The sequence below is a fragment of the Pan troglodytes genome, chromosome 19 (assembly GCF_028858775.2).
Source record: "Pan troglodytes isolate AG18354 chromosome 19, NHGRI_mPanTro3-v2.0_pri, whole genome shotgun sequence".
Taxonomy (NCBI): Eukaryota; Metazoa; Chordata; class Mammalia; order Primates; family Hominidae; genus Pan; species Pan troglodytes.
Genome location: NC_072417.2, coordinates 14,865,722 through 14,890,740, shown reverse-complemented (window position 1 = coordinate 14,890,740; position 25,019 = coordinate 14,865,722). Strand labels below are relative to the sequence as shown.

The window sequence follows — 25,019 nt, the reverse complement described above, 5'->3', positions numbered from 1 at the left end:
CCTACAGGTTGCACTTTCAGTTCATGACCACAAACCTCAAATAAACTCCCAGCATGGAAACCTCCACCTCCTTGCCCTCTACTCAACCTTCAGCCCATGCTGCTCTGACAGCCCTCAACACTGCTCCATCAACATCCTCCATCAGGGTCAGCAGCAACTTCCCGGTTTCAGAATTCAAAGCACATCTCTCAGCCTTCGTCTTTCTCTACTTCTCAGCAGCATGGAGTTGTTGATCATTCCTTCTTTCTGGGAACATTGTCTCATCTTGGCTTTTGCGAAACCACACCAAGTTTCTCTCCTCTTTTGTCTTTTCTTTCTCAGCCTCCATTGCTGGCTCCTTCTCCATCTGACCTCTAAATCTTGGGGTGCTTCAGGGCTCATTTTTAGGCCTTTTTATCGTTATTTTTTATTTTATTTTTATTTATTTCTTTATTTTTTGGAGACACAGTCTCACTCTGTTGCCCAGGCTTGAGTGCAATGGCGCGATCTCAGCTCACTGCAACCTCCGCCTCCCGGGTTCCAGCGATTCTCCTGCCTCAGCCTCCTGAGTTGCTGGGATTACAGGCACGCGCCAACACGCCTGGCTAATTTTTATATTTTTAGTAGAGAAGGGGTTTCACCATGTTGGCCAGGCTGGGCTCGAACTCCTGACCTCAAGTGATCCCGCCCACCTCAGCCTCCCAAAGTGCTGGGATTACAGGTGTGAGCCACAGCGCCCGGCCTATTTTTTATTTTTTATTATTTTTATTTTTTTTGAGATGGAGTCTCACTCTGTCACCCAGGCTGGAGTGCAATGGTGCGATCTTGGCTCACTGCATCCTCCATCTCCCAGGTTCAAGTGATTCTCTCACCTCAGCCTCCCGAGAAGCTGGGAGTACAGACGCCTGCCACCACACCTGGCTAATTTTGTATTTTCAGTAGAGAAGGGGTTTCACCATGCTTGCCAGGCCTGTCTCGAACTCCTGATCTCAGGTGATCCACCTGCCTCAGCCTCCCAAGGTGCTGGGATTACAGGTGTGAGCGACAGCACCCGGCCTATTGTTAATTTTTTTTTTTTTTTTTTACAGATATTGTCTTACTGTGTCACTCAGGCTGGAGTGTGGTGGTGCCATCATAGCTCACTGTAGCCTTAAACTCCTGGGCTCAAGCCATCCTCCTGCCCTAGTCTCCTGAGTAGCTAGGACTACAGGCATGCGCCACCATGCCTAGGTAAATTGTTTTCATTTTTTTGTAGAGAGGGAGTCTCACTATGTCACTATGTTGCCCGGGCTGCTTTTTTGTTTTGTTTTTAAACATCATTACACATTCTCCCCAGGAAACCTAACACTGACCTCTACAAATTTATGTCTGTAGCTTTGGTCTCTTTGCTGAGCTTGTCTTATTAGCATATGCTAATGTGACACCTCTGATTGGATGTCTAATAAACAAACAAAACATAACTCATCCAAAATAGATGACTTGGTATCACTCCAAACCCTATACTCTTCCCCATTTTGAAATCAAACCAGTTATTCCAGAAGTCATAAACCCAGGAATCATCCTTGATTCTTCCCTTTCCCCCCACCCACATTTATTAGCAAGACCTTTCCATTTAAATTTGAAACTGTATTTCAAATCCTTTCCCATTCCACTCTCCTGACAAATTTTATCATCCTTGCTCCTATTCTGGTTCAAACCATCAGGAACTTTGCCTTATCTTCTGTGATAGACTTCTAACTTGTCTTCTAGCAATGTTTTCTCTTTTATTTTTTTCCCTCTTTTTTTCTTTCCATTTTTTTAAGAGACGGGGTCTCACCATGTTGCCCAGGCTGGTCTAGAATTCCTGGGCTCAAGCGCTCCTCCCACTACAGCCTCCCAAAGTGCTGAGATTACAGGCGTGAGCCACTACACCCAGCTCTCTTTTCAATAAATAACAAAATGAGATTTAAAAAATGTAAATCTGGTGGCCAGGTGCGGTGGCTCACGCCTGTATTCCCAGTACTTTGGGAGGCTGAGGCGGGAGGATTACAAGGTCAGGAGATTGAGACCATCCTGGCCAACATGGTGAAACCCTGTCTCTACTAAAAATACAAAAATTAGCTGGGCGTGGTGGTGCGTGCCTGTAATCCCAGCTACTTGGGAGGCTAAGGCAGGACAATAACTTGAACCCAAGAGGTGGAGGTTGCAGTCAGCGCCACTGCATTCTGGCATGGCAATAGAGCAAGACTTTGTCTAAAAAAAAAAAAAAAAAACGGCCAGGCACAGTGGCTCACACCTGTAATCCCAGCACTTTGGGAGGATCAAGAGGTCAGGAGATCAAGACCACCTTGGCTAACACGGTGATACCCCGTCTCTACTAAAAATACAAAAAAAAAAATTAGCCGGGCGTGGTGGCGTGCGCCTGTAGTCCCAGCTACTTGGGAGGCTGAGGCAGGAGAATGGCATGAACCCGGGAGGTGGAGCTTGCAGTGAGCCGAGATCACGCCACTGCACTCCTGTCTGGGCGACAGAGCAAGACTCCATCTCAAAAAAAAAGAAAAAAAAAAAAAAGTAACTCTGGCGGGGCACAGGGACTCACGCCTAAAATCCCAGCACTTTGGGAAGCTGAGGTGGGTGGATCACCTGAGGTCAGAAGTTCGAGACCAACCTAGCCAACATGGTGAAACCCCGTCTCTACTAAAAATACAAAAATTAGTAGGGTGCGGTTTTGCACACCTGTAATCCTAGCTACTCAGGAAGCTGAGGCAGGAGAATCACTTGAATCCAGGAGGTGGAGTATGCAGTGAGCCGAGATCACGTCATTGCACTCCAGCCTGGGCGACCAGAGTGAAACTCTGTCTCAAAGAAAGAAAGAAAAAAACAAGTAATCCAGATCACTCTCCTCCCAACGCTTTTATTTATTGCAACTAAACGAAATTCTGAACTCTTCACTGTGGTCAACAGGGTCCTCTGAGGTGACACCTGCCTGCCTCTCCAACCTCCACTTACAGCCGCTTTTTCATTAGGCTGTAATGGAGCTGCCCATCCATGCTGACCTCCTTTCTGGCCTTTTTATTATTTTTTTAAATTTTAAATTTATTTTTTATTATTTAAAAAAATGAGACGGCTGGGACTTGCGGGTCATGGGGGAGAGGGTGGGGTGGGTCTCACGATGCTGCCCAGACTGGCCTCAAACTCCTGGGCTCAAGAAATCCTCCTGCCTCAGCTTCCCAAAGTGTTGGAATAACAGGCTTGAGCCACCGCATCCCACCCCACCCTTTCTAGTCTTTCTTTGTAGCAGCTGATAATTCTCAATTGAGAGTCTTTCCTACCAGTGGGCTTTAGCAGTAGCCATTTGCTCTGCCTGGAATGCTCGTCCCCAGAATCATCAAATGGCATATCCTGTTTGTAATCTCATTCCAATTAAAATCTTTTCAAAGGCCTTCCCTATTTTATCTAGAACAGACCCTATTCCTCAGTTGTTCACGCACCCTATTCATTTCCATCTTATCACTTATCATAATCCAATGCTGATTTTTTTTTTTTTTTTGGAAACAGGGTCTTGCTCTTTTGTCCAGGCTGGAGTGCAGTGGTGTGATCATGGCTCACTGCAGTCTCAACTTCCTGGGCTCAAGGGATCTTCCCACCTCAACCCTCCTGAATAGCTGGGACTACAGGCATGTTCTACCATGCCTGGTTAATTTTTTAATTTTTTTTTTTTTTAGACGAAGTCTCGCTCTTGTCCCCCAGGCTAGAGTGCAATGGTGCAATATCGGTTTACTGCAACCTCTGCCTCCCGGGTTCAAGCGATTCTCCTGCCTCAGCCTCCCGAGTAGCTGGGATTACAGGTGCCTGCCACCATGCCTGGCTAATTTTTGTATTTTTAGTAGAGACAGGATTTCACCATGTTGGCCAGGCTGGTCTCAAACTCCTGACCTCAGGTTATCCACCCGCCTCGGCTTCCCAAAGTGCTGGGATTATAGGCATGAGCCACCGCACCCGGACAGTTTTTAAATTTTCTGTAGAGATGGGGCCTCACCTTGTTGCTTAGGTTGGTCTCGACCTCTTGGGCTCAAGAGATCTGCCTGCCTCGACCTCCCTAAGTGTTGGGACTACAGTCGTGAGCTACCAGGCCTGAACAAATGTTGACCTTAATAGTTGTTTACTTTTTTTTTTTTTTTTTGAGATGGAGTCTCACTCTGATCTCAGCTCACTGCAAGCTCTGCCTCCCGGGTTCAAGTGATTCTTGTGCCTCAGCCTCCCGAGTAGCTGGAATTAAAGGCATGTGCCACCATGCTCGGCAAATTTTTATATTTTTAGTAGAGATAGGGTTTCTCCATGTTGGCCAGGTTGGTCTCGAACTCCTGACCTCAGGTGATCCACTCACCTCGGCCTTCCAAATTGCTGGGATTATAGGCGTAAGCCACCACGCCTGGCTGTTGTTTACTTTTTGACTGTTCTGTCCCATTAGATGTTACTGTCATGAGGTAGGAACCTGGTCAGTGTAGTTTACACCTAGACCTCGAGTCCTAGGATTGTGTCTAGCTCATAGCAGTTGCTCAGTAAATGTTTGTTAAATAAAGCAATAGTTAGACAGTTGGGTGTGCAAGCGGTCATTCAGGCTTGAGGATCAGCCAGGCACTAAAATGGTGAGAGAGGGAGACGAACAGCCAAGTTTGTTGAGGGCGTATGAAGAGAAGGATTGTAGTAATGGACTACTCTCTAAGCTCAGAAGAGAAGGAAGAGAGAACAGGAAGGAAATGACAGATAGTAAAAAAGTGGTAAATAGGGCCGGACGCGGTGGCTCACACTTCTAATCCCAGCACTTTGGGAGGCCGAGGTGGGCAGATCACGAGGTCAGGAGATTGAGACCATCCTTGCTAACATGGTGAAACTCCATCTCTACCAATAATACAAAAAAAATGAGCCAGGCATGGTGGCACGCGCCTATAGTCCCAGCTACTCGGGAGGCTGAGGCAGGAGAATCACTTGAACCCGGGAGGCGGAGGCTGCAGTGAGCCGAGATCGCACCACTGCACTCCAGCCTGGTTGACAGAGTGAGACTCTGTTTTAAAAAGAAAAGAAAAAAAAAAGTGGTACACAGAATGGGGTCTTGTTGATGTGGAAGAGCTGTGTGGCGTGAACGCTAAAGCCAGTAAGCTGGAAGGATAAGGAATGGTGGTCAGCGTGCGTGGCTTGAAACCAAGTATTGGGGTGTGGTGGAATTTTGGGTGGCGAGACTGTCCCACGGGAACACGGAGAGGCCAGCTGGTGGGAAGGGAAGGAGAGGAAGTCAAGTGGTGAGAGACGGGTCATTCATGTGGGTAATTAGGTCCCCAAGGTGGAGGGCTGGAGTAGAATAAAGAGAAGGGCTCTGAGGCAGGAGGACAAGTCCATGATGAATGGGTCTGCAGGTCACAGCACCAAAGGGGAGTGGCAAGTGCTGCAGCTGGCTGGCATTAACCTCAAAAGCAAGAGGGCCCAGGTGCAGTGGCTCATGCGTGTAATCCCAGCACTCTGGGAGGCCAAGGCGGGAGGATCGCTTGAGACCAGTTTGAGACCAGCCTAACGAACAAAGGGAGACCCACTCCTTGGACTTGGTCTGTCATACCAATGGCACCCAGTCACCCGGGTCAGGAGAGTCACCTGTGGTGCTCCCCGCTCTTTCCTATATCCCATAGATCACCAAGGCCTATATATTCTTTGTTTTTTCGTTTTTTGTTTTTTTTGAGACGGAGTTTCACTCTTGTTGCCCAGGCTGGAGTGCAATGGCACAATCTCAGCTCACAGCAACCTCCCCTTCCCGGATTCAAGCAATTCTCCTGCTTTGGCCTCCCAAGTAGCTGGGATTACAGGCATGCACCACCACGCCCGGCTAATTTCGCCTTTTTTTTTTTTTTTTTTTTTGAGACAGAGTCTTGCTCTGTCGCCCAGGCTGGAGTGCAGTGGTGCGATCTAGGCTCACTGCAACCTCTGCCTTCTGGGTTCAAGCGATTCTCTTGCCTCAGCCTCCCAAGCAGCTGGGACTACTATTAGCTGGCCACCACGCCCAGCTAATTTTTGTATTTTTAGTAGAGACGGGGTTTCACTATGTTGGTGAGGCTGGTCTTGACCTCCTGACCTCGTGATCCACCTGCCTTGGCCTCCCAAAGTGCTAGGATTATAGGAGTGAACCACTGCCCTAGGCCCTAATTTTGTATTTTTAATAGAGACAGGGTTTCTTCATGTTGGTCAGGCTGGCCTCGAACTCCTGACCTCAGGTGATCTGCCCGCCTCAGCCTCCCAAAGTGTGGGGATTACAGACGTGAGCCACCTCGCCTGGCCACCAAGGCCTAAATATTTTATGGACACTCCTTAATCCAAGTCTTAGTTACTGCCACAATCTCCATAAGGGTCTTCAGGCTTTAAAAATTTTTATTAAAATTTTAAAATGTTTATTAAAAAAATATTTTGGGCTGGGCATAGTGGCTCATGCCTGCAATTCCATCACTTTAGGAGGCTGAGGCGGGTGGATCACTTGAGCCCAGGAGTTCAAGACCAGCCTGGCCAACACGGTGAAACCCTGTCTCTACCGAAAATACAAAAATTATCCAGGCATGGTGGCACAGGCCTGTAATCCCTGCCACTCAGGAGGCTGAGGCACGAGAATCACTTGAACCAGGGAGGCAGAGGTGCAGTGAGCTGAGATTGTGCCACTGTACTCCAGCCTGGGCGACAGAGGGAGACTGTTTCAAAACAAAACAAACACTTTTTTGTAGCGATAGGGTCTTGCTCTGTCGCCCAGGCTAGTCTCCAGCTCCTGGCCTCAAGTGATCCTCCTGCGTGGAGTTTCCAAAGAGCTGGGATTACAGATGAGAGCCACCACAGCCTGCAGGGCACTGGTCTTGACCCTCCCTCCCTCATCAATTCTCTGCAGCCACAGCAAAACATTCAAAATGCAAGTCTGCTATTTTTCTACTCCTAGTTAAAACTTTTCAGGGGCCTCCCACTGTTTAAGGATTAGGTTCAATTTCTAAACCTTTATCCAGCTCTGATCTTTCACCAGATTTGGAAATTATTACAAAAAATAAATCTTTTTTTTTTTTTTTTTTTTTTTTACAAAAAATAAATCTTAAGAAACTAGGAATAGGCCGGGCACAGTGGCTCTTGCCTATAATCCTAGCATTTTGGGAGGCTGAGGCAGGCGGATTGCCTGAGTTCAGGAGTTCGAGACCAGCCTGGGCAACATGGTAAAACCCCATCTCTACTAAAATACGAAAGAAAATTAACCTGGCCTGGAGGCGTGCGCCTGTAGTCCCAGCTACTCAGGAGTCTGAGGCAGGAGAATTGCTTTAACTCGGGAACCTGAGAGGCGGAGGTTGCAGTGGGCCAAGATCACGCCACTGCACTCCAGCCTGGGCGACAGAACAAGACTGTCTCAAAAAATAAAAAATAAATAAATAAAATAAAAAAGAAAGAAACTAGGAATAGAAGTAAATTTGCTTGATTTGGTAAAGTGAAACATCAAAATGGTCCCTTTGGTCTATTTGATAGGGGGCAGTGGTTCACACTTGTAATCCTAACACTTTGGGAGGCCGAGTTGGAAGGACTGCTTGAACCCAGGAGTTTGAGACCAGCCTGGGCAACATAGAGAGACCTCTGCCCCCCCCCCCTCCTTTTTTTTTTTTTTTTTTTTGAGACGGAGTCTCTCTCTGTCGGCCATGCTGGAGTGCAGTGGCACCATCTCGGCTCACTGCAATCTCTGCCTCCTAGGTTCAAGCAATTCTCCTTTCTCAGCCTCCCTGGTAGCTGGGAGTACAGGCGCCTGCCACCAGGCTGGGCTAATTTTTGTATTTTTAGTAGAGACCAGGTTTCACCATGTTGGCCAGGATGGTCTCGAACTCGTGACCTCAGGTGATCTGCCCACCTCGGCCTCTCAAAGTGCTGGGATTACAAGCATGAGCCACCGCGCCCCGTCAAACCCCCCGATCTCTATAAAGCAAATAAAAAAATAGCAGGGCATGGTGGTGTGTACCTGTAATCCCAGATACTAAGGAGACTCAGATGGGAGGATCCCTTAAGCCCAGGAGTTCCAAGCTGCAGTGAGCTATGATCACTGCACTCCAGCCTGGGCGACAGAGAGAATTGCCGTCCATAAATGATAATAATAACAGGGCCGGTCTCGGTGGCTCAATAATAATAGGGCCGGATGCGGTGGCTTTTTTTGTGCACTCTTCATGTAAAGTGAGTTATCATCATATATTGCCTCTATTTTGATGTTTGGTTAAAATGGGGCACACCAGTACTAACTTCGGCTTTCTAACAATTCCTACTTCGCACACCATGTGGCAGTGTTAGATGGCTTTTGGGCGCTCGCCAAGGACTAGACATCTACCACTTCTTCTGGCCTCTTCGCTCCTATATCCACTGCTTCAATCCAGAGGCTGTATTTGACCCTCTGCGACCTCTTTGTCATGGCGTCCGCGGGGCGTCTACCAGCGGAGGCTTGGGCTGGCAGCCGGGCGTCGACCTTCCCAAAATGGCGGCGGCCGGGACGACTGCGCTCAAGGGGCGGGGTTCCGCCGCCGGGGGCGGGGCGGGAGGCCGAGGGGTCGGGCTAGCGGGCGGGACACTTCCCAAGTCGGCAGTCTCAGCGCGCCTGCGCCGAGCGGCCCTGCGCGCAGTGAGGCAGTGGCGGGGGAAGGCACCGGTGGGGCCGACGGGCGGGTTGAAGGAGGGAAGCGGGCGAGCGAAGTCCCAGTGCGCGCCGCGGCAGCCCGGGCACCCTCCCCTTCCGGGCGTGAGTCGCTGTGAAAAGAGCTGAAGCGAGCGGACTCGCATCGGCAGCGAGGCGCCGCTCCCGCCGCCTCAGCCCGGCCTCCCTCGGCTCCGGCGCTCCGGTCGCGGGGCCCGGGTTCCTCGGCACACCCCGCTTCAGCCGCCCCCAGAGCCTGTCCCCAGCCCTTCGGAAGCCCCGGCGCCAGCCCGGGCCCTCGGCAGGGAGGATGACGGAGCTGCAGTCGGCACTGCTACTGCGAAGACAGCTGGCAGGTGAGCAGGCGGGCGGCGGGGCGCCGGGCCCGGCCGCGATCGCGGACAGCCGCAGCCCAGTCCCTCTTCTCCTCCCGGGCCAGCGGCCGTACTGCCGAAGGGGCCCGGGCCTGCGAGGGTGGGGACCTCGAGGCTCCGGTCCCGGCCGGGCCCAGCCGTTCTCGCCTGGCTCTTGGAGGGCACTGGGGGCGGGGACGCGACCCAGCTCCGGCCCAGGGACGGGGCCTGGCGCCCGGGGGGTCGGAGAGGAGGAGGTCCCCTCCCCCACCGTTCTGTAGGACGTTGCGGGGGAGGGGCTGTGTGCGGGTCCCCAGGCCGGGGCCGCCAGCTTGGAGGGGCGGGTCCCGGGTTCAGGTGCTGCCGGGGCCGCCGGACCTTCGGGGCCGGCTGGAACGTCCGGACCCAGTGCGGCTGCGAGTCCCCGGCTCGGTGTCTGAGGGCGGGCGGAAGGGACCGGCCCTGGCGGGATAGGTGAGGCGCACAAAACTTCTCCCCGGGCGGCGCTGGGTCCGCGGAGTTGGGGCCGACAACAAAAGCGCTGGCCTCGGCGGCCTCCACGCGGGCGCGAGGGTGCCGGAGACCCTGGCCGAGTGCGGATCGCCGCCTCGCCTGCCTCCGCCTGGCACGGGCTCCGGCTGCGCCGCCCGGCTGGGGGAGGGTAGGAGCGGGCCGCGGGGAGAGCCGCTCGCTGGCCGGCTCCGGGCTTTGTGCTCGCCGCGATTCCGGCTGCTGCGCAGGCCTGCAAACCCCGGAGCTGCGCCCGCAGGCTCTGGCCCGGGGCGGCGGCCGGGTCGGCCTCCCCGAGGAGCCTGCGGCCCCCCTCCCCCATTGTCCCGGCCTCCGGCCGTTTGCGGCTTCCAGGTTGACTTTTTAGGGGGTTGGCTCCTACTCTGCTAGGACTGTGTGCGCGGAGCATGCGCACTGGAGACGTCCGTGTGCGGGGTGGAAGGGGGGAGGCGGGTTGGTGGCTTCACAATGCAGCCCCACGTGCTGCCAGATTTAAAGAGAAATGAACCAGCACTTACCCCTGCTGTACAACACCCGGCGTGTGTCATTCTCAGTTCAAGCGAAAGAGAAATGAACCAGCACTTACCCCTGCTGTACAACACCCGGCGTGTGTCATTCTCAGTTCAAGCGATCTTCCCCCTACCCACTCTAAAACCAGTAGCCTCTAGCCCTCAGCAGAAGCCAAAGACGAGTGATGAAATCTGTTTTTGAAATACATTTACTAAGAGTTTGAGGTGTTCGTTAAATCACCTTTATGGCTTCTTAAGGAAAAGGTTGTCAGGGGTTCTTACAGATTGTATAATTGGGTTTATTATTAGACCATGAGCAAGCAGGTTTGGACAAGTATTAAAGTTCTAGATGCTCAGGGGGAGTTAGCTTGCAGTGAATGGAGAAGTTCTAATGATACTACAGGATACTCATAAAAATTATGTGCTGGAAAAGCACTGAGGCCGGGCGCGCTGGCTCACGCCTGTAATCCCAGCACTTTGGGAGGCCGAGGCTGGCGGATCACCTTAGGACAGGAGTTCAAGGCCAGCCTGGCCAAAGTGGTGAAACCCCCGTCACTACTAAAAATACAAAAAATTATTCGGGCGTGGCGGAGGGCGCCTGTAATCCCAGCTACTCGGGAGGCTGAGGCGGGAGAACTGCTTGAACGCGGGAGGCATCGTTGCAGTGAGCTGAGATCGCGCCATTGCTTTCCAGCCTGGGCAACAGAGCGAGACTCTGTTCAAAAAAAAAGAAGGGCCGGGCGCGGTGGCTCACACCTGTAATCCCAGCACTCTGGGAGGCCGAGGCGGGCGGATCACGAGGTCAGGAGATCGAGACCATCCTGGCTAACACGGGGAAACCCTTTCTCTACTGAAAATACAAAAAATTAGCCGGGCGTGGTGGCGGGCGCCTGTAATCCCAGCTAATCGGGAGGCTGAGGCAGGAGAATGGCGTGAACCCAGGAGGCGGAGCTTGCAGTGAGCCGAGATGGCGCCACTGCACTCCAGCCTGGGCGACAGAGCGAGACTGTGTCTCAAAAAAAAAAAAAAAAAAAAAGAACTTTATTGCATTTTTTTTTTTTTTGAGGCAGAGTCTCACTCTGTTGCCCAGGCTGGAGTGCAGTTGCGCGATCTCGGCTCACTGCAACCTCTGCCTCCTGGGTTCAAGTGATTCTCCTGTCTCAGCCTCCCGAGTAGCTGGGATTACAGGTGCGCGCCACCAAGCTTGGCTAATTTTTTGTATTTTTAGTAGAGACGGGATTTTACCGTGCTGGCTAGGCTGGTCTTGAACTCCTGACCTGGTGATCCGCCTGCCTGGGCCTCCCAAAGTGTTGGGATTACAGGCGTGAGCCACCGTGCCCGTCTGCATCTTTTTTTTTTTTTTTTTTTTTGAGACGGAATCTTACTCTGTCGCCCAGCTGGAGTGCAGTGGCGCGATCTCGGCTCACTGCAAGCTCCGCCTCCCGGGTTCACGCCATTCCCCTGCCTGAGCTTCCCGAGTAGCTGGGACTACAGGCGCCCGCCACCACGCCCGGCTAATTTTTTGTATTTTCAGTAGAGACGGGGTTTCACTGTGTTAGCCAGGATGGTCTCGATCTCCTGACCTCGTGATCCGCCCGTCTCAGCCTCCCAAAGTGCTGGGATTACAGACGTGAGCCACCAGGCCCGGCCTCTCTGAATTCTTACATAATGGAAAAGATAAACATTTAAAAGGTGTGAAAGAAGTTATGCATTACTAAGAAAGTAAAATAAGATAACAATGTCAGCAGCAGCAATGTGTGAAAGGATTTCCTATCCGTTTGTGAAACAGCTCTAGATTTTGATGGTCATCTGGTTCCGTTTTGCACTCTTTTTTTTGACAATGTATATAGCAAATATTAATAAAACGTCCCAAAGCTCTTTCTTAATGATTGACTTTCTGATGGGGCATTCTAAAATACACTTTAAGATAGAGGAGAGAACAATTTAATTTGTATTTTTTCAGGCCTCATTGTAAAGTTACTTAGCTGCAGATTTAAGTTTTCCTGCCTTCTTGATCAGAAACAATGGGATTGTTTTTAATTTTTTTAAAAATTTGAAGCATGTTAATTAACATGCTCAAAATGTACAAAGTAGTAGGGCAAGGCAAATGAATTTTAATTGAAATGTAAACATATCAAATTTATTGGAAAGATTCGATAAGTACACACAGTGAAATAAAAGCCTTGTTTTATTTTGTTTTTGAGACAGAGTTTTACTTTGTTGCCCAAACCGGGGTGCAGTGGCGACATCTTGGCTGACGACAACTTCTGCCTCTGGGTTCAAGTGATTCTCCTGCCTCAGCCTCAGAGTTGCTGGGATTACAGAAGCCCTCCACTGTGTCTGGCCAATTTTTGTATTTTTAGTAGAGACAGGGTTTCACCATGTTGGCCAGGCTGGTCTCGAACTCCTGACTTCAGGTGATCCACCCACCTTGGCCTCCCAAAGTGCTGGAATTACAAGTGTGAGCCACCAGCACCTTTCACCCAGACTGGAGCGCAGTGACATAATCTCAGTTCACTGCAACCTCCGCCTCCCAGGTTCAAGCGATTCTGCTGCCCCCTGCGGCCCCCAGTAGCTGAGATTACAGGCATGTACTACCACGCCAGGCTAATTTTTGTATAAAATTTCCAAAAACTTAAAGCAACAGTGGCTACATTTATTGAACTTCTAGTCTGTCAATCCTTAAGGATTTAAATTAATTACTTGGTAGAATATATCGGGTATGTTTTGTTGATAACATAATGAAGAATCTGGTTACTTTCAGAATTAAACAAAATGGTTCCTTGGGTTGTGGAGTGTCTCAATCTTGGCGCTACTGACGTTTTGGGTTGAGTATTGTTGTAGGGCCTATTCTGTGCATTATAGAATGTTCAGCAGCATTCGTGGCCTTCACCCACTAGATGCCAGTAGCATACTCCCTTAGTTGTGACAACCATAAATGTCTCCATTGCCAAATGTCTCCTGAGGGACAAAATCATCCCAGATTGAAGATTACTGAGTTAAAATGTTTCAGAGAAGACCATTATGGCTAATTGTTAAGCAAATAAAGACACCTAACAGATTCATGAAATCAGATAGGTTGTGTATTTCTCTGTGGATATTATTAGACTATGACTTACTCCTTTGCAAATTGAGCGGTGGCAATTCAAGTTTTGCAGTGCCTTATGTTAAACACTAAAAAATCCCTCAGCACAGGAGATACTTTTAAAACATTTTATCTTTTGAAAAGGTATTATAAGCATTGGTTAAAAATGCAAAGAGTGCAAAAAAACATAGTCTTTTCACCCTGGCCATAAGTTCTTTTTGTGGAAGCAACCCATCATTGACAAATATGTCTTTTTTTTTTTTTTTTTTTTTTTTTTGAGACAGTCTTGCTCTGTCGCCCAGGCTGGATTGCAGTGGCCCAGGCTGGAATGCAGTGGCACGATCTCCGCTAATTGCAACCTCCGCCTCGCGGGTTCAAGCGATTCTTGTGCCTCAGCCTCCCAAGTAGCTGGGATTACAGGTGTGTGCCACGATGCCCAGGCTTATTTTTTGTATTTTTAGTAGAGACAGGGTTTTTGCCATGTTGGCCAGGCTGGTCTTGAACTCCTGATCTCAGGTGATTCACCCGCCTCAGCCTACGAAAGTGCTGGAATTACAGGCATGAGCCATCATGCCTGGCTGACAAATGTGTCTTTTCAGAGAGGTTCTTGTATGTATGTTTATATAGGCTAACGTTTACTGAGGACTAACATGTACCAGGCACTGTGCTGAGTACTTTATATATTTATTTTATTTTATTTTTATTTTTTTGAGATGGAGTCTCACTCTGTCACCCAGGCTGGAGTGCAGTGGTATAATCTCAGCTCACTGCAATCTCTCCCTCCTGGATTCAAGAGATTATCTTGCCTCAGTCTCTGTAGTAGCTGGGCTTACAGGTGCTGGCCACCACGCCCAGCTAATTTTTGTATTTTTAGTAGAGATGGGGTTTCACCATGTTGGCCAGGCTGGTCTTGAACTCCTGACCTCAAGTGATCTGCCCACCTTGGCCTCCCAAAGTGCTGGGATTATTGGCGTGAGCCACCACGCCTGGCCTCTATTGCATTTTTTTTTTTCCCAACACAGAGTCTTGTTCTGTCGCCCAGTCTGGAGTGCAGTGGTGCGATCTTGGTTCACTGCAACCTCCGCCTCCTGAGTTCAAGTGATTCTCCTGCTTTAGCCTCCCAAGTAGCTGAGATTACAGGTGTCCACCACCACGCCCAGCTAATTTTTGTATTTTTAGTTGAGACAGGGTTTCGCCATGGTGGCCAGGCGGATCTTGAACTCCTGACCTCAGGTGATCTGCCCACCTTGGCCTTCCAAAATGGTGGGATTTACAGGCAGGAGCCACTGCGCCCAGCCCGTCTATTGCATAGATGTATATTTTTTGAGACGGAGCTTCACTCTTGTTGCCCAGGCTGTAGTGCAATGGCATGATCTAGGCTCACCACAACCTCCGCCTCCCCAGGTTCAAGTGATTCTCCTACCTCAGCCTCCCCAGTAGCTGGGATTACAGGCATGTGCCACTACACCTGGCTAATTTTGTATTTTTAGTAGAGATGGGGTTTCTCCATGTTGGTCAGGCTGGTCTTGAACTCCCGGTCTCAGGCGATCTCCCCGCCTCAGCCTCCCAAAGTGCTGGGATTACAGGCGTGAGCCACTGCGCCGGGCCAGTTTTATTATATAGTTTGTTAATACACATTATATGTTGTGATATTTCCATATATAGTTGTGAAATTAGGTGCATTTATCATTATTTAATAGAGTGGATCTAGGGTGGAAAATCTGATAATCCAGTGACTATCATTATATTGTTGCCTTTTGACTTCCTTTTCTCAGGTGAAGAATGTTTGATTGCACTGTCAAGATGAGTTTCAGTCCTTCGCCTCTTTTGGTCTTGGGTACTTCAGTACAATTTTTTTGTTGGCAGGAGGGTACAGTGTGGGCATTCCTTTGCTTTAAGCAAGTAAAGTATTAATTAAGCACTCTTTTAATGAGATCAGTTTGATTTAGGATAAATAATTTGGCATTTCTTAATTATTGAAACCTTTTTTTTAGATTTAAATTTTTGTTAGAATTTAGATGACCTCTAAGGGTGTGTCTAATGCTACCTTTCATTGGTTTGTAGGAAATAACTTTTCAGAGAAGGAAGTGTGGGCTTATGGAAACACTCTGGCAAGGTAAACATAGTGTAGTTTTATATGGTTAATAGCATTTCAGGTACAGAAAAGTACAAATCAGAAAAAGCAAACATTTTCCAAATTTTGGTAATGAATATGAATTATTGGTATAAACAGATAAATGATAAAGAATAAAATGTAATTTCAGGAAATAAGATATTTAAATGTTACAATAAAACATTCTAAACTTTTTCCCCCTAGTGCAAGATAGTATTGGGCTAATTTGAGTTAATCAGCAGTTTTTTTTTGTTTTGTTTTTTGTTTTGAGATGGAGCCTTGTTCTGTTGCCCAGGCTGGAGTATAGTGGCGAGATCTTGGCTCACTGCAGCCTCTGCCTCCCGGGTTCAAGTGATTCTCCTGCCTCAGCCTTCTGAGTAGCTGGGACTACAGGCACACGCCACTACCCCTGGATCATTTTTGTATTTTTAGTAGAGATGGAGTTTCACCATGTTGGCCAGGATGGTCTCCTTGGCCCGCCTTGGCCTCCCAAAGTGTTGGGATTACAGGCGTGAGCCTTCGCGCCCGGTCTAATCAGAAGTTTTTATCAGTGCTGTTCCATTGATAGATTCTGGCCCTCATAGAAACTTCTGGAAGAAATACTGTACTGTATTGCTGTTGCTGTAGAGATGTATACCTCTTTTTATAAAGTTATGTTCTAGATTTGCAACAAGTTAATTTTTGTAAGCGGAAATATTTTATTTTACTTTTTATTTAACCTTTATACCCATGTCCAGTGACTTAGAAAAACTGCTATTGCTGTATCTTTGCTTTTTTTCCTTTAGCTATTCTTATTTACTCTTCTATTGGCTAGGGATATGTTAAAAATACAAAAAACAAAGACCTTAAATTTTTACCTGGCAGCTGTTTGTTGTTTGTTTGCTTTAATCTTGTAAAACAAGATTGCTTTTAAGTAAGTTTATCAAATAGGAATTTCTAAAAAAGTTCTTTATGTCAGGAGACACTTTTCCTTTTATCAAATAGGAATTTTTTAAAAAGTTCTTTATGTCAGGAGACACTTTTCCTTTGCTTTTGAATGTACATGCATTTTAATTACATTATCATATTCTTATGTAAGGTATATATTTTCTAGGGTTTCTATGTTAAGACAGAGTAATGCTAGGCAAAGAGTTCTTTTTCCTTTTTTTTGTTTTATTTTATTTTTTTGAGATGGAGTTTTGCTCTTGTTGCCCAGGCTTAAGTGCAGTGGCACGATCTCGGCTCACCGCAATTTCTTGCCACCTGGGTTCAAGCGATTCTCCCACTGCAGCCTCCCGAGTAGCTGAGATTACAGGCATGGGCCACCACACCCAGCTAATTTTGTATTTTTAATAGAGACAGGGTTTCTCTATGTTAGTCAGGCTGGTCTTGAACTCCTGACCTCAGGTGATCCGCCTGCTTCAGCCTCCCAAAGTGCTGGGATTACAGGCGTGAGCCACGCGCCCAGCCAAGTTCTTTTTCAACTTGATGCCAAAAGCATGAGCCATAAAAGGAAATATTAGTAAACTGGACATCATGAAAATTAAGAATTTTTACCTGATTAAAGACTGTTAAGAGGATGCAAAGACAAGCTACAAACTGGAAGAACATTTGCAAATCACATATCTGGCAACTGATTGTATCTAGAATATTTAAAGAACCCTCAACAGTTTAAAAAAAAAAAGTCAATTCAAAAAAATGGGCAAAATTAGCCAGGTGTGGTGGCTCTCATCTGTAGTTTCAGCTACTAGGGAGGCTTGAATAGGAGCATCGCTTGAGATGGGGATTTTGAGGCGGCAGTGAGCTGTGACTGCACCACCGCTACACTCCAGCCTGGGCCACAGAGCAAGGCCCTGCATAAAAAATAAGGGCAAAAGACACCAAGAGACATTTCACTGAAGAGGACATACAAATAGCAAACAAGTGACAACATGTTCAACATTATTAGACATCAGGGAAATGCAAATTGAAATCACAGTAAGATATCACCACTTACCTGTTAGAATAGTTAAAATTAAAAAAACTGTAACACTAAATGCTGCCAGGGACTTGGAGAAACTTGAACTTTTATACATTGCTGGTGGGAATGTATAATTGTATATCCACTATAGATAGAAAACAGCTTGCTTTTTTTTTTCTTTTTTAAGAGACAGGGTCTCTCTCTCTTTGTGTCTACATATATCTTTTAAAAATTTTTTATAAAAATAGAGATGGGGTCTTGCTGTGTTGCCCAGGCTGGTTTTGAACTCCTGGGCTCAAGCAGTCCTCCTGTCTTGGCCTCCCAGAATGTTGGGATTACAGGTGTGAGCCACTGCATCCAGCCTATTTTTTTTTGTTTTTTTTGAGACAGAGTTCCGCTCTTGTTGCCCAGGCTGGAGTGCAGTGGCGGGATCTTGGCTAGATTGTCCTTCTTTATGGGTGGTCTTGGCACCTTTGTATAAAATTCTTGAAATGACAAAATTACAGTGATGGAGAATAGTGGTGTTCAGGGATTTAGGGACATGAGGGATATGTGGTATACAGTAACATGAGGGATCTTTGTGGTGATGAACAGTATTGTATCTTGATAGTGATTACACACATCTGCAAATGTGATAAAATTGCATAGAGTTATATACACACACCCCCCCCCCCCACACACACACAACCGAGTGATGACATCTGAATACAGTAGTCCTCCCTTATCTGCATGGGATAAATACTTTCCAAGACCTCCAGGGGATGCCTGAAACCACTGATAGTCCTGAACCTTGTGCTTTCTCCTATATATGCATACCTATGATAGGATTTAATTTATGTTAGTCACAGTAAGGTTAACAACAATAATAACACAGAGCAATGATAACAATATGCTGGCATTACTACTCTTGCACTCTGGGGCCATTATTAAGTAAAATAAGGGTTACTTGAAACCAGGCACTGCTAAGTGATAGGCAGGAGGGACAGTGTGAGATTTCATCAAGCTACTTAGAACAACACAAAATTTACAACTTAGGAATTGTTTATTTTTTCTGTTATTTTCCATTTAATATTTTCAGACTGAGCTTGACCACAAGTAATTGAAAATGCCGATGGGGCAGGGGTGGGGGGACTATAAAGTATATGGATTGCACCACTGTAGATTTCTTGGGTTTGATATTGTGCTAGAGTTATACAGGATGTTAGCATTTGGGAGAAACTGGGTAAAGGTTACAGGAAACCTTTCTGTACAGTTCCCCCTTGTCCTATGGGACTGTATTTCAGAATAAGAAGTTTTTAAAAAAAGTCACCTGTAACCATGCATTATTATCAATCCTTTTTCAAATAAAGAACTTAATATTTGTAGTTATAAATACAACTACATGGTTGCTCTATTAACATGTTCAAGGAACAGGAAGTTGAAATAGAGAAACCTGTAGTTTAAGACAGAAATTCCGTCTTAATTTTATTTTTTTGTTATTTATTACTTATTTTTGAGACAAAGTCTTGCTGTGTTGCTCAGGCTGGTCTTGAACTCCTGGACTCAAGCAATCCTCTTGGCTTGGCCTCGCAGAGTGCTGGGATTACAGGCATGAGCCACCACGCACAGCTACCATCATAATTTTAAATAGCAGTCTTCATTTAAACTTGTGTGGTTGCTTGGAAAATGGAATAAAGGATCAGCATAAAAGTTTATTTATTGAGCCCTTATATGCCGTTGTATTGAGATGCTGCGGGAACGCAAAGGTAATTGATGTGATATCCCTACCTTGAGGTGCTACATTTAGTAGCACTATGTAAACAACGTTTTTTATTTATTTATTTATTTAATTTTTTTTTGAGACAGTTTCGCTCTTGTCGCCCAGGCTGAAGTGCAGTAGCACCATCTCGGCTCACTGCAACCTCTGCCTCCTGGGTTCAAGCGATTCTCCTGCCTCAGCCTCCCGAGTAGCTGGGGTTACAGGCGTGTGCCACCATGCACAGCTAGTTTTTTGTATTTTTTAGTAGAGACGGGGTTTCTCCACGTTGGTCAGGCTGTTCTCGAACTCCTGACCTCAGGTGATCTGCCCGCTTCAGCCTCCCAAAGTGCTGGGATTACAGGCGTAAGCCACCATGCCTGGCTTTTTTTTTTTTTTTTTAAAGTGAAACAAGTTTATTAAGAAAGTAAAGGAATAAAGACTGGCTACTCTGCCAGGTGCAGTGGCTCTCGCCTGTAATCCCAGCACTTTGGGAGGCCGAGGCGGGCGGATCACCTGAGGTTGGGAGTTTGAGACCAGCCTGACCAACATGGAGAAACCCCATCTCTACTAGAAATACAAAATTAGCTGGGTGTGGTGGTGCACACCTGTAATCCCAGCTACTCAGGAGGCTGAGGCGGGAGAATCGCTTGAACCCGCGAGGTGGAGGTTGCAGCGAGCTGAGATCATGCCACTGCACTCCAGCCTGGGGAACAAGAAATTCCGTCTCAGAAAAAAAAAAAAAGAATGGCTACTCCATAGGCAGAGCAGCCAGTAGTAAATGAATTTTTTTTTCTTTTTTTTTTTTGAGATGGAGTTTCACTCTTGTTGCCCAGGCTGGAGTGTAGTGGCACGATCTCAGCCCACCGCAACCTCGGCCTCCCAGGTTCAAGCGATTCTCCCGCCTCAGCCTCAGAAGTAGCTGGGACTACAGGCGTGTGCCACCACAACCGGCTAAGTTTTGTATTTTTAGTAGAAATGTGGTTTCACCATGCTGGCCATGGCTAGTGTTAAACTCCTGACCTCAGGTAATACACCCGCCTCGGCCTCCCAAAGTGCTGGGATTATAGGCTTGAGCCATCGCTCCCAGCCAGTAAATGAATTTCTAAGGAAATAGTCTGGCAGGCCGGGCTTAGTGACTCATGCCTGTAATCCCAGAGTGACTCACGCCTGTAATCCCAGAACTTTGGGAGGCCGAGGCAGGTGGATCACCTGAGGTCAGGAGTTTGAGATAAGCCATGGCCAGCATGGTGAAACCCCATTTCTACTAAGAATACAAAAATTAGCTGGTCGTGGTTGCACATGCCTGTAGTCCCAGTTGCTTGTGAGGCAAATCACATCAAATCTTTGTTTTGTTTTGAGACAGGGTCTTGCTCTGTTGTCCGGACTAGAGTGCAGTGGCAACATCAAGGCCCACTGCAGCCTCCACTTCCTCGGCTCAAGCAATCCTCCTCCCTCCCTCCCTATAGCTGGGACTATAGGCATGCACCACCACACCTGGCTTATTTTTCCTTTTGATAAAGTCTTGCTCTGTCACCCAGGCTGGAGTGCAGGGATGTGATGATGGCCTACTGCAGCCTCAATCTCCCAGACCCAAGTGAACCTCCCACCTTATCTGCCTCAGTAGCTGGGACTACAGGCACGCGCCACCATGCTCAGCAAATTAAAAAAAATTTTTTTTTGGTAGAGACAGGGTTTTGCCACGTTGCCCAGGCTGGTCTTGAACTACTGGGTTCAAGCAATCCTCCCACCTTGAACCATGTGTCAAATCTTTGCCCCAGCCAAATATTTGAAGTAAATAAAGAAATTGGGTAATTTCTCCAATCTAACCCTCCTAAATGCTGATGGAGCTGGCTAGTAGAAACAGTTTTATTTTCTGATAAAACTCGACCCCTTTCCTTCTCAGCCTTCTCAGAGTTTATTTTTTTTCTTTTGGGAGTTCTTAGTTTCCTTTGAGAATCTAGCAAGAGTTAAAAGACCTCCTGAGAAAAGCACACATGCATAATTTGGTATGTAATTTCGGAGGGTTCTTTGATCTGTGGAGTGAAGCTCATTTATGCAGATCTAATGCTGTCTCTTAAATCAGCAAGTTTGATGCCCGTTTTGTGTACTATCGGGATGCTGTTTTGGTGTTTCAGGAACTTGTAGTCTGTAGAAAAATAAAAGTTCCATAATACAGCTGCTTTAGGGTTGTTATTACAGAAAAAGTCAAGAGAAGCTGGCTTCTACCAGTCTGGTTCATGGAGGGCTTTGAGGAGGAGTTCATGACACTTGTGCTTGACCTTTAAAAGATCTGTCAAATTTGACACACAGAAAAAGGAAAATATTTAAGGCTGAGGGAAAAGAACAAGCAAGACAAAGTTTATGCTGAAAGAAGTTGTGTAGTTGGAGTATATGATAAACTGAACTAGTGGGAAAACTATCTGGAAAGGTTGACGTTTGTGGAAGACCTTAAAAATGCTGGGGGTAGGCCAGGTGCAGTGACTCACACCTGTAATCCCAGCACTTTGGGAGGCCAAGGCAGGAGAATCTCTTGAACCCAGAAGGCAGAGGTTGCAGTGAGCTGAGATCACGCCACTGCATTCCAGCCTGGGTGACTGAGTGAGACTCTGTCTCAAAAAAAAAAATTTGACCGGGCACGGTGGCTCACGCCTGTATTCCCAGCACTTTGGGAGGCCGAGGCAGGTGGATCACGAGGTCAGGAGATCGAGACCATCCTGGCCAACACAGTGAAACCCGTCTCTACTAAAAATACAAAAATTAGCCTGGTGTGGTGGCACGTGCCTGTAGTGCCAGCTACTCGGGAGGCTGAGGCAGGAGAATCACTTGAACCCAGGTGTTCAAGAACCTCTTGAACCGAGGTTGCAGTGAGCCAAGATCGCCACTACACTCCAGCCTGGTGACAGAACAAGACTCTGTCTAAAAAAAAAAAAATGCTGGGGTGTGACATTATATGTGTGTGTGTGTATATATATATATCAACGAAACTCTCTATATATATGGGGTTTCGTTGATCGACACTAGTTTATATTAGTTGGTAATACAATATAGCTACTTCACCACAATATTATACACATTCTTCCCCCTTCTTACATTTTTTTTCTTTTCCATTTACTTGTTTAAGCAAGTGACACTTGTTGAGACACCTTCAGTGTCTCATCAAGGTCCTTATTTTTCTTTCAAAGTTTTTGTTGTTGTTGTTGTTGTTTTCGAGATGGAGTCTCACTCTGTCGCCCAGGCTGGAGTGCAGTGGCGTGATCTCGGCTCACCGCAGCCTCCGCCTCCTGGGTTCAAGCAATTCTCCTGCCTCAACCTCCTGGGTACGTGGGACTACAGGCGCCCGCCACCACACCCGGCTAATTTTTTGTATTTTTAGTAGAGACGGGGTTTCACTGTGTTGGCCAGGATGGTCTCGATCTCCTGACCTCGTGATCCGCCCGTCTCGGCCTCCCAAAGTGCTGGGATTACAGGCGTGAGCCAATGTACCCAGCCACGCCCGGCTGATTTTTGTATTTTAGAAGAGACGGGGTTTCTCCGTGTTGCCCAGGCTGATCTTGAACTCCTGAGCTCAGGCAGTCTGCCCGCCTCGGCCTCCCAAAGTGCTGGGATTACAGGGGTGAGCCACCATGCCCGGCCTCATACAAAATATTTTTGAATGAGCTGGATTCAAACATTTTCTCTGTAGGAATGGTGAAAATGTCATTATCAGGAAAATGATCTAGCTGTATTATCTATAATACAGCCACCACGCCCACCCCTGAAGTATTTTCTTTAATGAACAACTCTGTCATAACTATAGCTTTTCGGTATAATTTAAAAAATTACTACAAAAATTAACATTGTTTTCTTTTTGGCGTTTCCTCCCACATCTCTGAAGTTCCTGTCTGGTCCTCTGCCCTAGCAGCCTTAAATTTCCTACCCAGCTTTCTGACCATAGTTTCCAAAAGAGAATACTAAGTTTCACTTATTTGCAATAGCAGAACCAAGACAGCTAGACTTCATTAATCTTCAAACTTGTCATTTAACAAAGTTTAGGCCTGGTGCAGTGGCTCACGCCTGTAATCCCAGCACTTTGGGAGACTAAGACAGGAGGATCGCTTGAGCCCGGGAGTTGAAGGCTGCAGTGAGCCATGAGTGCATCACTGCCCTCCAACCTGGTTGACCCAGCAAGACCCCCTCTTAGAAAAACAATGTTTAAATTAGATCTACATAGAGAATGAATATAAAATTAATGTTGATACGATGATCCCTTTCCTACTTAGGTCCTGGGGAGCCTGTGGGGTCATATGATCCTTTGATTTTGTCACTTTTTTTGAGGATGTGTCAAATATATTTAAAAGACGGAGTTTCACCATGTTGGCCAGGCTGGTCTCTAACTCCTCACCTCACCCGCCTCGGCCTTTCGAAGTGCTGGGATTGCAGGCGTGAGCCACTGCACCCGGCCAAGACCACCGCATTTTATTACCACTGCACACTGTCTGTTAAACTCTGAAGTCTTTGTAACTTTTGGAAGGGGAACTAATAACTATTGGTGATGGCCGCATCTGGTATTTTGAGTCTGTTTGCCATCTTTTGTGCTTTAGGATTCTAAAACTAAATTACTTATTTAAGGTTTATATAGAGAGAGGAGTGTTATTCCGAGGTCTTCCTTGATACTCTTTCACCCTAGGTAAACAGAGGATTGTATTTCCCTATTTTTTTGTATTTAGCAGTGCGTAAGGTTTATATTATCCTCATTAGTACTTTAGGCTGTGCTAATTTCTTTTTTCTGTTCATTCTTTTTTCTTCTTTTACTTGGCACTGACAAAGCTCAGAATAATTTCTGATTTTCAGACCGCTGTGAACATTTATGGTATGATAGTTCCCCTAGGAAAATACTGTATTTTTGCTATCTTCTCTGGTTATTTCTACATCTCTCCCTTAGGATGACACCTTTGCTCTTCTTCTGCCCTGAGCATTTGCCAAATGGATACAACAAAATTGTCGTTATCCAGTTTGGTTTATATTTAACTCTTGCAGGTGCAGCAGTGGCACAGACGAGGGTATTGTGTTGCCTGCTACCCTCTTCAGCCTCTAAGCCATATGGCATGGCTGTTGGGGAAGCAATATGACTGTGATAGGATTTTTGTTTTTAAATAAACCTTTTTAGAAGAGTTTCAGATATACAGAAGAACTGTGAGAATAGTACAGTGAGTTCTTATATACCCTGCATTCAGTTTCTCTTATTTTTAACTCTCTCTCCCACCCCCCAGCCCCCATGAGACAGTCTCCCTCTGTCAGCCAGGCTCACTGCAACCTCTGCCTCCTGGGCAGAGGTGATTCTCCTGTCTCAGAGTCCTGAGTAGCTGGGATTACAGGCACGCACCACTACACCTGGCTAAATTTTTTTTTTTTTTTTTTTTTTTGACGAAGTCTCGCTCTGTTGCCCAGGCTGGAGTGCAGTGGTGAGATCTCGGGTCACTGCAAGCTCTGCCTCCCGAGTTCACGCCATTCTCCTGCCTCAGCCTCCCAAGTAGTTGGGACTACAGGCGCCTGCCACCATGCCCGGCTAGTTTTTTTGTATTTTTAGTAGAGGCGGGGTTTCACCATGTTAGCCAGGATGGTCTCGACCTCCTGACCTTGTGATCTGCCCTCCTCGGCCTCCCAAAGGGCTGGGATTACAGACATGAGCCAACACGTCCAGCCTCATACTATTTTTAAATGAGCTGGATTCAAACATTTTCTCTGTAGGAATGGTGAAGACATCATTATCAGGAAAATGATATAGCTGCATTATCTAAGAGTGATTTAAATAGATAAATTATAACCTAAATAATTACGTCTAAGTTGCTGGGTGCACATTTTTACAATTAGTTTAATTTGGAGACTGACACTCTTCAGAGCCAGATGTTCTCTGAATTCTTTATTATTTATTTTGAAATGTTCAAGGTGATACTTAGTTTTAACTGCCTTGACAGTGTTCTTTTTTGTTTTTTTTTGAGACAGGGTCTTGCTCTGTTGCCCAGGCTGGAGTGCAGTGGCACAGTCTCAGCTTACTGCAGCCTCTGCCTCCCAGGTTCAAGCAATTCTCCCACCTCAGCCACCTGAGTAGCTGGGATTACAGGTGCACCACCATGCTCAGCTAATTTTTGTATTTTTGGTAG

At 46.9% G+C, this 25,019-nt stretch overlaps 1 protein-coding gene across 5 annotated transcripts in view; it reads left to right on the top strand.

Annotated features, from left to right (window-relative positions):
- Positions 1-8,537: 8,537 nt before the first annotated feature.
- The window catches only part of UBE2G1 (ubiquitin conjugating enzyme E2 G1), a 95,011-nt gene continuing 78,529 nt past the window's right edge, over positions 8,538-25,019 (top strand). Inside the window, exons 1-2 of one of the 5 annotated variants that reach the window (XM_009431600.5) lie at positions 9,289-9,459; positions 15,154-15,205. In XM_009431600.5, coding sequence (XP_009429875.2) covers positions 15,187-15,205 — 19 coding nt within the window. In that variant the 5' untranslated portion in view covers positions 9,289-9,459; positions 15,154-15,186. Of the gene's footprint in view, positions 8,989-9,288; positions 9,460-15,153; positions 15,206-25,019 lie in introns of those variants that run through there. The other 4 variants (XM_016931252.3, XM_063798200.1, XM_054671069.2 and 1 more) reach the window with 4 other exon arrangements.